Source organism: Salvelinus sp. IW2-2015, linkage group LG1, assembly GCF_002910315.2.
Source record: "Salvelinus sp. IW2-2015 linkage group LG1, ASM291031v2, whole genome shotgun sequence".
NCBI lineage: Eukaryota > Metazoa > Chordata > Actinopteri > Salmoniformes > Salmonidae > Salvelinus > Salvelinus sp. IW2-2015.
This window is the reverse complement of record NC_036838.1, coordinates 33,502,923-33,515,593: the sequence shown is the minus strand read 5'-3', so window position 1 is coordinate 33,515,593 and position 12,671 is coordinate 33,502,923. Positions and strand designations below refer to the sequence as shown.

The following is a 12,671-nucleotide window of genomic DNA, read 5'->3' as shown; positions in this document are numbered from 1 at the left end:
GAGCTGAGCGTTTCTCTCCGAGGGAGAAGCTGACCAAATAGACAGGGCTGCTTTGATTCCCCCCCCCTGGGACACTCTTTCCAACAGTGTCTGATCTCCAATAAAGGCATTGAGTCAGGGGGGAAATGACAGCCATCGTATTTTTATGTTCCACCCTGTTTGGTTTTGTCTTATGCCCAGTGTTGCGGTGGTTACAAAATTATTATTTTTTAATCATAACTTGCTATAACAAATTACTTTACTTATTTTCCCTGTTAACAACGTCATCGTTACATAGGCCTATACACCAACACAAGTAGCCTAATAATGACAGATTCTACCGTGGATAAGGACAACATTTCCTCAACTACATATCCAGCTACCAGCTTGTTCAGCTCTCCCTGGGTTACAGCCTGTTCTCCTGAATGATTCAAATCAAGCCTGGGATGAGGTAGGCCTACAGTCCTCTTCAGAAGCAGTGGTCAGGTCTCGGGGGTCTTTCGCTATGAGTTTCGTGTTGGCGTGTTGCCTTTGTAGGTGCTTCAAGAGAACGGAAGTCGTGTTTCTAGCAGTGGAGACTAGTTTCTCGCCTGTGCACAGTTTACAGTTATATTCTTGTCATTTTGTAATGGGAGTACATCTACACTGAGAAAGTTGACGTTTTATAAGCTGCTGCCATGTTTCATCTCCCTCACTAATGCAGTTAGTAGTAGCGTGTAAACAGAACCTGGGTGGGGGATTGTTTTTAATATTGCACCAACAGAGGAAATAATCACTAATATTTATTTGGATCATTAACTATAATAGGAAGGGAATGATAGCAAAAGTAACAACCTGTGTCTTTCATCAGTAACTAATACTATTACTTAAATTGAAAACAGTAACTATGTAATAACACTCGCTACCGCAAAAAGTTCTTATTGCTGTAACGCGTTACCTCCAACACTGCTTATGACTGCCACCTCTGTGGCGAGRGGTGTAGACGGAAACCGTTTCTTTCAAAGCAAAGATAAACTTTGTAAATCAGGTAATTGGGTATGACTGAGTTGCGTGAAGGCACACATGAATGAATGGCCAACGCTCTCTGTAACGGATGAAGCTTCCCATTGTTTTCCCCAGCCAGACCCAGGGCACTGTGTTGAATCTGATTATGTGTCAATGTAAGCCTGGTTATAGAACCACACACTTCTCTCATGCAGTGCATTCGGAAAGTATTCAAACCCCTCGACTTTTTCCACTTTGTTACGTTACAACCTTATTCTAACATAGATGAGATTGTTGTTTTTCCTCATCAAATCAACACACAATAATACCCCATAATGACAAAGCAAAAACAGATTTAGACATTTTTGTTTGTGTATTAAAAAAAAATACATTTACATAAGTATTCAGACCATTTACTCAGTACTTCGTTAAATCACCTTTGGCAGCCTCGAGTCTTCTCGGGTATGAAGCTACAAGCTTGGCACACCTGTATTTGGGGAGGTACTCCCATTCTTCTCTGCAGTTCATCTCAAGCTCTGTCAGGTTGGACGGGGAGCGTCGCTGCACAGCTCTTTTCAGGTCTCTCCAGAGATGTTAGATCGGGTTCAATTCCGGGCACTGGCTGGTCCACTCAAGAACACTCATTGACTCGTCCTGAAGCCACTCCTGCGTCATCTTGGCTGTGTGCTTAGGGTCGTTGTCCTGTTGAACCTTCACCCCAGTCTACGGTCCTGAGTGCTCTGGAGCAGGTTTTCATCAAGGATCTCTGTACTTTGCTCCGTTCACCTTTCCCTTGATCCTGACTAGTCTCCCAGTCCCGGCCTCTGAAAAACATCCTCACAGCATGATGCCACCACCATGCTTCACTGTAGGGATGGTGTCAGGTTTCCTCCAGACGTGACGCTTCGCATTCAGGCGAAGAGTTCAATCTTGTTTCATCAGTCCAGAGAATCTTGTTTCTCATGGTCTGGGAGTCCTTTAGGTGCCTTTTGGCAAACTTCAAGTATGCTGTCATGTGCCATTTGCTGAGAGGTGGCTGCCATCTGGCCACTCTACCATAAAGGCCTGATTTGGTGGAGTGCTGCAGAGAGGGTTGTCCTTCTGAAAGGTTCTCCGATCTCCACAGAGGAACTCTGGAGCTCTGTCAGAGTGACCATTGGGTTCTTGGTCACCTCCCTGACTAAGGCCCTTCTCCCACAACTGCTCAGTTTGGCTGGCCGGCCAGCTCTAGGAAGAGTCTTGGTGGTTCCAAACTTCTTCCATTTAAGAATGATGGAGGCCACTGTGTGCTTGGGGACCTTCAATGCTGCAGAAATGTTTTGGTACCCTTACCCAGATCTGTCCCTCGACACAATCCTGTCTCGGCGCTCTACGGAAATTCCTTCGACCTCATGGCTTGGTTTTTACACTGACATGCACTGTCAACTGTGGGACCTTATATAGACAGGTGTGTGCCTTTCCAAATCATGTCTAAATCAATTGAATTTACAACAGGTGGACTCCTATCAAGTTGTAGAAACATCTCAAGGACGATCAATGGAAACAGGATTCACCAGAGCTCAATTTTGGGTCTTATAGCAAAGGGTCTGAATACTTATGTAAATAAGATGTTTTTTTACATTTGCAAAAAATTCAAAAAAAACTGTTTTTGCTTTGTCATTATGGGGTTTTGTATGTAGATGAGGGGAATAAAACAATATATATTATAGAATAAGGCTAACTTAACAAAATGTAGAAAAAGGTGTCTGAATACTTTCCGAATGCACTGTAAGTAACCGGACTGAAGTATAAATACATTTTCATACTATAGCACTAGACCTGTAGGAAGCACTTAAATTGAGTCCTTATCCGTGATCGCTGCCAAATCGGCCCTAATTGCCATCAGTTTATCTAAATCACATAAGTCATCATCCCTCCATGCCAAGGAAGCCTTCTCCTCTGCTGATAAGACTTACCCTCGTCTTTCTTCTACCAGGGGAACATAAGCAACCATCATTAGGGTAGTTGATAACGTTGGAGACTTGACTCCAGACAAATTTATGGTGAACAAATGCAATCAAATTAAGCATACATAATAAAATAGAGCAGGTACCTCAATCGCTTTTCTAATTATATGGGTGATAAGGGAGAATGATACAGTCAAGGAACTATAAAAGTGAAACACCTACCTTTAGCTACACATCTTAAAGCAGCAGTTAAAGTTTAGATCGATATCTTAGGGTTTGGGGTGTATGTTTATGTGCAGAAAGAAGTTGAGCATCGCACCCATGCACAAATACAGTGAGCTCCAATTTTTGTGTTGTTTTGGCTCTGTACTCCAGCACTTTGGATTTGAAATGACATGACTGTCAGCTTTAATTTGAGGGTATTGTCATCCATACCAGATGAACCGTTGAGAGATTACAGCACTTTTTGTACATAGTCCCCCCCATTTTAGGGGACCAAAGGTATTGGGAGAAATTCACTTCATGTGTATTAAAGTAGTCAAAAGTTTAGTATTTGGTCCCATATTCCTAGCAAGCAATGATTACATCAAGCTTGTGACTCTACAAACTTGTTGGATGCATTTACTGTTTGTTTCGGTTGCGTTCCAGAAGATTTCGTGCCCAATAGAAATGAATGGTAAAAAATGTATTGTGTCATTTTGGAGTCCCTTATTGTAAATAAGAATACATTTCTAAACACTTCTACATTAATGTGGATGCTACCATGACTATGGGATAGTCAGGAATTAATCGTGAATAATGATGAGTGAGAAAGCACAAATATCAAACCTCCCAAGACATACTAATTCCTGACTATGTGCATGTGACAATTAAACTTTTATTTTTTTGGGAACAGCTGGTGAATGTGTAGGACATAAGGAGAATAACTGGTCCATTAAACTCTGGGTGCACTGGACAGTCTGTAGACTCAATGTGACAGAGAGTGCATTCTGTTAGACATGACTCATGCCACAGCTAGGCTAACTAGACTCAATATGAAACACGGTGACAACCATGATGTACTGTATTGCCAAACCATAGGACAGCTGTAGGGGGACGTTGTGACCCATTTAAAATGATGATCCACTCAAACGGAACACCAACAAAGCATGACCTTTGGTACTCAATCCAACCAATGGTACTCAATCCGACACAATGCTAAGAAGTAGGCTACTGTGAGGGACAGACATTTTAATGTAGGAATTTATGTCCATTTTGTTTATTCCCTCTGCATCTGTAGCTAGTTGTTAATGACTTGAGAATAACTAGCTACAGATGCAGAAGGATTAAACAAAATGGACATCAATTCCTACATTAAAATGTCTGTCCCTCACAGTAGCCTACTTCTTAGCATTGTGTCGCTAATTTCCTTCGTAGCCACACAAGTGGAAAATGGACACAACAGACGAACAGCATGCGAGAGACAAGACTTACAGACATCCAGCGATTCATCCGAGCCGTCTGGGCAGTCCTTCTCCCCATCGCAGCGCCAGCCCTTGGAGATGCACGTCACCTGGTCCTTACAAACAAACTGCTTCGGACTGCACGTCTTTGGGGCTGAAACAGACAAGACATTAACTGTAAAATTATGTAGTAGATAACTCTGTAGCGGCAAACACGAAATACAATGTTGAGTAGAAAGTTTGTTGCATATAGGTTGATAGAGAAGGCAAGGAAAGTTAAATAATTGTGTACTGCATAACGTTAAAAATATGTTCCCCAATGTTGGAAGGGGGCCCCAAGTGAAAAAGTTTGGGAACCCCTGCTTTAGTGAAAGGGGCCAAGAGCGGACACACACACACAGAGAACAGCCTCCGGTCTTGTAGGTATTTGCGTCGGCTTGCCCCCAAATATCCAGGTCAGTGTTCCCAGGCCAACAGCAGTGATGCAACACATCTACAGGCTATCAAAGGACATCTTGTTCCGAAAGCACCCCCCCCTCCCTCAAGCCCCCTAACCCCACCACCCAAAAAAATAGAAAACTGTCCTCTATCCAGAGCCAAAAGGGGGAAAGTTTTCAAAGCTGCACCACCTTAAATCCTCTCCTGTGCACAGGCACATATAACACACACACATGCTAATCAGCATAGTTATGTAGTCTAGGAGGGCTGAGGGAGTGCTGGTTTAACATGCCGTTAGCCAGGCAGGCATATGGGGTCTAGAGAGCTTGGGAGCTAGTGAAGGAAACATTAGGAATGCTGACCTAAAAATCCAGTCAGAAAAAAAGTGAAGATTTTTTTTAATTATAAAAACAAAATAACTGAATACCTCCTAGGAGACCTTGAAGACTTTTGTTAAATTCTAAACTAACAGCCTGGAACTTTCCAGACTTGGAATCGGTGGTTATGGAGAAACATGCGAGAGTCGCCCCGAGTCGTAAAACCGCACTTCAAAGAGATATTAAAACTCGTTTCTAAACTGAAATAGGGTGCATTGGTTCATGGATCAATTAATTCACTGGCCAGTCAGTGATGTTTTCCAGACATTAGGAAAGCAGCCATTTTCTCAAACTAGAATGCAGGCATAGTGAGTGGTCTGATTTCAGAAAGGTATTCTACTCTTTTAACCAATGTATTTAGCCTATACTGAACAAGTCAGGGGATTATTATGATTGTGACACAGCATTAAGGGGGAGGCTCTACAACCGGCCTACTGAGTTCAACAAAAAAGAAGGTAGGTTAGCAGAATCGAATATCTTCCTTTTACTACACTGAACAAAAAATATAAAATCATGGCCTCCAGAGTGGCGAAGCGGCCTAGGGCACTGCATCCCAGTGCTAGAGGCGTCACTATAGACCAAGTGTTCAATCCAAGGCTGTTTCACAACTGGCCATGATCGGGAGTCCCATAAGCCGGCGCACATATGGCCCAGCGTGGTCTGGGTTAGGGGAGGGTTAGGCCAGGGGGGGCTTTACTTGGCTCATCGCGCTCTAGCAACTTCTGGTGGCAGGCTGGGCGCCTGCAGGCTGGCTCGGTCGTCAGTTGAACAGTGTTTCCTCCGACACATTGGTGCGGCTGGCTTCCAGGTTAAGCGGGCAGGTGTAAAGAAACGCGGTTTGGCGGGTCATGTTTTGGAGGATGCACGACTCAACCTTCACCTCCTGAGCCCGTTGGGGAGTTGCAGCAATGAGACAAGATTGAAATTGGGGAGAAAATGTCAACCAGAGCTGCTGTCAGAGAATTTAATGTTAATTTCTTTAATATTAGCTGCCTCCAACGACGTTTTAGAGAATTTGGCAGTACGTCCAACCGGCCTCACAACCACACACCCATGTATATGGCGTTGTGTAGGCGAGCAGTTTGCGGATGTCAACTTTGTGAACAGAGTGACCCATGGTGGCGGTGGGGTTATGATATGGGCAGGCATAAACTACGGACAACGAACACGATTGCATTTTGTCAATGAAAATTTGAAAATGTCCTTTATTGAACTGTAACTCAGTAAAATTGTATAAATTGTTGCATGTTGTATTTATATTTTTGTTCAGTACATTTCTAAATGTCCACAGTTGGCCTACAGCGGCCATACTCCTCTATAACATCAGTGATGTGTCAGTGTACAAGATGAGGCTTTGGGCAAACGTGTGAGAGCCAGGCTGTTTGACTAACAGTGGAACAAGTTATTATTAGAGAGACAATTTGAGTATGTGAACGAGGAAATGGGATGTCATCGTCTTTGAAGTTGAAGAGGCACTCATCAGAAGAGTGACCACAGAAAAGAGGGAGGGTCTCTGGCTGGGTGGCTAAAAGGTACGTGGGGATATGGGGTGTGGTAACTAGTCTCTCCCGTTGGTTAGACAAGGCTGTCTGCCAGTGAAGTATCAGCACCTTCCCTCCTCTCGAACAGTGCACTTTAGTTTTTTCTTAAAACAGAAAAGTCTTGTTACTTAGAGAAATGCAAAAAAAGCCCCCCTAGATTCCAGAACATTCTTTCCATCTAAGGTGCAGCCAAAAAGTCTTTGAGATGACCACTGACTGAAACATTCAGTTTGTTTGTTTGTTTTTCATCAAATAAAAAAATGGGGCCATGTTGGGTTATTTTAGGGCATTCCACTGGCGGGGTGCTGGGGTGAAGGGGGTCTTTATATGGCTCTCTGGCACACACACACACACACACACACACAAACGTAAAAATGCATGCATACACAGAAGTCTGACTCCGAAATACAGATCTTTCTCTCTGCTCATCCTCCTCTTCCTGACAGTGCTACCTGCACCTCTGCCCGACTAACTACATACATTCTCTCGCCAAGAAGTCATGAGCTATCCCTGAATTATTGATATAACGCAACCATGCTTGTGAAAAATGAGCTCTTATTTGTTGTATTGTTTGTTTATGAGGAGGCTACGGTAGATGCCAAAGAGACAGGGCAAGCCAGGCAGCTGGAACTTGAACGCTGCTTGCTGTGTGTGACGGGGCCTACAGAGAGCAGCCGCCATGTGTGTAATGGATCTCGGAGACAGTAATGGCTGTGGGATTAAACTAGTGTTCTGTTAACATAGCAGCAGCCGCTTCAGACACGACTCAACGAGCAGCTGACAGGAAGCTACCGGGGAGAGCAGGAAGTGGGTCAGGAGGTAAAGCTACTGTAGCAGATTTTAACTGTACTACTAATGGGACTGTTGTGACCAGCAGGGATGTTCTAGTGGGAGGAAGAGGCGATAAGTAAAAAGAGAATGGTGACAACAATGACAGAATCAAGATTCATTTTCCTGGGCATTTCCTTTATCATATTAGAACTGATAAGGAAAATCTGTATTTTCCAGTCTGGGTGGCAATGCTGGCTAGAAACCTGCATTATTGAATAAATTATGCTATGGGCAAACTGGTGGATAGCAGCCGAGTGGCTAAAGGGGAAAGGGGGGGGGGACACAAAGTGGAGAGAAAAGACTTGACAGAACAGGGGAGAGGAGAGAAATTTATAAGTAGAGCACCAGGGCGAGCCATCAAAGTTATACTGCTGACCAGTAGGAGGAGGAAGAGATAAAGGACTGAGGCTCAGGCCCCATCCCAGGTCAGGCCAGCTCGGGACAAGGGAGAAGCAGAGGGAGCTGAGGCAAGAGGAGGTGGTTGAGATGGGTCGGGACAGGGGAATGTCACACCTGCTATCAATGAGCTGCCCGCCTCTCCATGTTGTTTACCCAACTGGATGTGTGTGAAAACGCTCCTGGTCACCACCATTTGGGCTAAATAACAACTCCCCCTCCACCACCCCACCATCCCCCAGGAAGGGCTCAAGGCAAACAACCTTCTCTCACCTAGCAACAGGACCTCCAAGTGCCCACAACACACATATATATATATATATATATATATATATATATACATAAATAAAACTGGAGCTGCACCAGGGAACCTGCCAATTCAAGCAAAAATCAAGAAGGGTACAGCACTAGACTAGACAGTGGACAGAGATAAGTCATAAGAACTGCTGTACCACTCCACTTACACAGCCTTTGAGATACTGGATGTCTGAAAGTAGGCTACAATCAACTACATAGAGAGAAGTTCACTGGTGAAAGATAAATGGAAAAATTTAAACAACTTCACAGTAACAAACTCAGCAGAAAAAGAAAAGTCCTCTCACTGTCAACTGCGTTTATTGTCAGCAAACTTAACATGTGTAAATATTTGTAAGAACATAACAAGATTCAACTACTGAAACTAGAGGTCGACCGATTAATCGGAATGGCCGATTAATTAGGGCCGATTTCAAGTTGTCATAACAAATCGGAAATCGGTCATTTTGGAAGCCGATTTTGCAGATTTTTATTTTTTACACCTTTATTTAACTAGGCAAGTCAGTTAAGAACACATTCTTATTTTCAATGACGGCCTAGGAACGGTGGGTTAACTGCCTTGTTCAGGGGCAGAAAGACAGATTTTTACCTTGTCAGCTCAGGGATTCAATCTTGCAACCTTACGGTTAACTAGTCTAACACTCTAACCACCTGCCTCACGAGGAGCCCGCCTGTTACACGAATGCAGTAAGAAGCCAAGGTAAGTTGCTAGCTAGCATTAAACGTATCTTATAAAAAACAATCAATCACCATCAGTTATAACTACACATGGTTGATGATATTACTAGTTTATCTAGCGTGTCCTGCGTTGCATATAAATCGATGCAGTGCACATTCGTGAAAAAGGACTGTCGTTGCTCCAACGTGTACCTAACCATAAACATCAATGCCTTTCTTAAAATCAATACACAGAAGTATATATTTTTAAACCTGCATATTTAGCTAAAAGAAATCCAGGTTAGCAGGCAATATTAACCAGGTGAAATTGTGTCACTTCTCTTGCGTTCATTGCAGAGTCAGGGTATATGCAACAGTTTGGGCCGCCTGGCTCATTGCAAACTAATTTGCCAGAATGTTACGTAAATATGACATAACATTGAAGGTTGTGCAATGTCACAGGAATATTTAGACTGATGGATGCGTTAGATAAAATACGGAACCGTTCCGTATTTCACTGAAAGAATAAATGTTTTGTTTTCGAGATGATAGTTTCCGGATTCGACCATATTAAGGACCTTAGGCTCGTATTTCTGTGTTTTATTATGTTATAATTAAGTCTATGATTTGATAGAGCAGTCTGACTGAGCGATGGTGGGCACCAGCAGGCTCGTAAGCATTCATTCAAACAGCACTTTCGTGCGTTTTTCCAGCAGCTCTTCGCTTCAAGCCTATCAACTACCAAGATTAGGCTGGTGTAACCGGTGTGAAATGGCTAGCTAGTTAGCGGGGTGCGCGCTAATAGCGTTTCAAATGTCACTCGCTCTGAGACTTGGAGTAGTTGTTCCCCTTGCTCTGCATGGGTAACGCTGCTTCGAGGGTGGCTGTTGTCGATGTGTTCCTGGTTCGAGGCCAGGTAGCGGCGAGGAGAGGGATGGAACTATACTGTTACATTGGCAATACTAAAGTGCCTATAAGAACATCCAACAGTCAAAGGTATATGAAATACAAATCGTATAGAGAGAAAAAGTCCTATAATAACTACAACCTAAAACTTCTTACCTGGGAATATTGAAGACTCATGTTGAAAGGAACCACCAGCTTTCATATGTTCTCATGTTCTGAGCAAGGAACTTAAGCGTTAGCTTTTTTACATGGCACATATTGCACTTTTACTTTCTTCTCCAACACTGTGTTTTTGCTTTTTTTTAACCAAATTGAACATCTTTCATTATTTATTTGAGGCTAAATTGATTTTATTGATGTATTATATTAAAATAAGTGTTCATTCAGTATTGTTGTAATTGTCATTATTACAACAACAAAAAATATATAAAAAAATATAATTTTTATTTATTTAAAATTGGCCGATTAAATCGGTATCTGCTTTTTTTGGTCCTCCAATATCCGGTATCGAAAATCATAATCGGTCGACCTCTAACTGAACAAGTTCCACAGGCATGTGACTAACAGAAATGGAATAATGTGTCCCTGAACAAAGGGGGGGTCAAAATCAAAAGTAACAGTCAGTATCTGGTGTGGCCACCAGCTGCATTAAGTACTGCAGTGCATCTCCTCCTCATGGACTGCAGCAGATTTGCCAGTTCTTGCTGTGATACGTTACCCCACTCTTCCACCAAGGCACCTGCAAGTTCCCGGAATTCTGTCGGGAATGGCCCTAGCCCTCACCCTCTGATCCAACAGGTCCCAGACGTGCTCAATGGGATTGAGATCCGGGCTCTTCGCTGGCCATGGCAGAACATTGACATTCCTGTCTTGCAGGAAATCACGCACAGAACGAGCAGTATGGCTGGTGGCATTGTCATGCTGGAGGGTCATGTCAGGATGAGCCTGCAGGAAGGGTACCACATGAGGGAGGAGGATGTCTTCCCTGTAACACAGTGTTGAGATTGCCTGCAATGACAACAAGCTCAGTCCGATGATGCTGTGACACACCGCCCCAGACCATGACGGACCCACCACCTCCAAGTCGATCCCGCTCCAGAGTACAGGCCTCAGTGTAATGCTCATTCCTTTGACGATAAACGCCAATCCGACCATCATCCCATGTGAGACAAAACCGCGACTCGTCAGTGAAGAGCACTTTTTGCCAGTCCTGTCTGGTCCAGTGACAGTGGGTTTGTACCCATAGGCGACGTTGTTGCCGGTGATATCTGGTGAGGACCTGCCTTACAACAGGCCTACAAGCCCTCAGTCCGTCCTCTCTCAGCCTATTGCGGACAGTCTAAGCACTAATGGAGGGATTGTGCATTCCTGGTGTAACTCGGGCAGTTGTTGCCTTCCTGTACCTGTCCCGCAGGTGTGACGTTCGGATGTACCGATCCTGTGCAGGTGTTCTTACACGTGGTCTGCCACTGCAAGGACAATCAGCTGTCCATCCTGTAGCAATGTCTTAGGCGTCTCACAGTACGGACATAGCAATTTATTACCCACATCTGCAGTCCTCATGCCTCCTTGCAGCATGCCTAAGGCACGTTCACACAGATGAGCAGGGACCCTGGGCATCTTTCTTTTGGTGTTTTTCAGAGTCAGTAGAAAGGCCTCTTTAGTGTCCTAAGTTTTCATAACTATGACCTTAATTGCCTACCGTCTGTAAGCTGTTAGTCTTAACGACCGCTCCACAGGTGCATGTTCATTAATTGTTTATGGTTCTGTGAACAAGCATGGGAAACAGTGTTTAAACCCATTACAATGAAGATCTGTGAAGTTATTTGGATTTTTACGAATTACCTTTGAAAGACAGGGTCCTGAAAAAGGGACGTTTCTTTTTTTGCTGAGTTTATGTATGGAGGCCTAATAATAGTTATGGAAATGTTGCAGCTGAGTCAATTGGAAACTAAATCTTGAATAGTTTAATTTAATAACAATAGGCACTCTGATGAAACGAAGTGAAAAACATTGCAGTACATATTCTGCTGTTCTATCACGCATGTAACGATGTCCGAGGGGGAAGAAATAAATAAAATAAATAATAAGCTTTAAGACAAGAGAAACATTTAGTCAAATATCACAATTTATGAATACAGAATTCCCTCGTCTCTCATGTTTACTCTATCCATCTAGTCAAGGTTGTACTTCAGTCAGTAGTGACACTAAAATAACTAGTCAGAGGTGTAAAGTACTTAAGTAATACTTTAGGGTATTTTTACTTAAGTATTTTTTTGGAGTAACTGTACTTTACCATTTATACTTGACAACTTTTACTCCACTACATTCCTAAAGAAAAGAATGCACTTTTTACTCCTTACATTTTCCTTCTCACCCAAAAGCACTCGTTACATTTTGAATGCTTAGCAGGACAGGAAAATTGTCTAATTCATGCACTTATCAAGAGAACATCACTGGTCATCCCTACTGCCTCTGATCTGACAGACTCACTAAACACAAATACTTCGTTTGTAAATTATGCCTGACTGTTGAAGTGTGCCCCTGGCTATCCGTAAATAAAATTTAAAAAATAATCGTGCCGTCTGGGTTGCTTAATATAAGGAATTTGAAATTATTTATACTTTTGATACTTAAGTATATTTTAGCGATTACATTTTCTTTTGATACTTAAGTATATTTAAAACCAAATACTTTAAGACTTTTACTCAAGTAGTATTTTACCTGGCGACTCACTTTTACTTAAGTAATTTTCTTTTAAAAGGCATCTTTACATTTCACTCAAGTATGACAATTCTGTACTTTTTCCACCACTAATAGATATGAAAGGCAGACGGCCAGGCGGAGAGACATAATATA

At 42.9% G+C, this 12,671-nt stretch overlaps 1 protein-coding gene across 1 annotated transcript in view; it reads right to left on the bottom strand.

The window, feature by feature from the left end:
• The window catches only part of LOC111966053 (low-density lipoprotein receptor-related protein 1-like), a 180,280-nt gene that overhangs the window by 141,556 nt on the left and 26,053 nt on the right, over nt 1-12,671 (bottom strand). Inside the window, 1 exon segment of the mRNA XM_070444379.1 lies at nt 4,383-4,505. Coding sequence (XP_070300480.1) covers nt 4,383-4,505 — 123 coding nt within the window.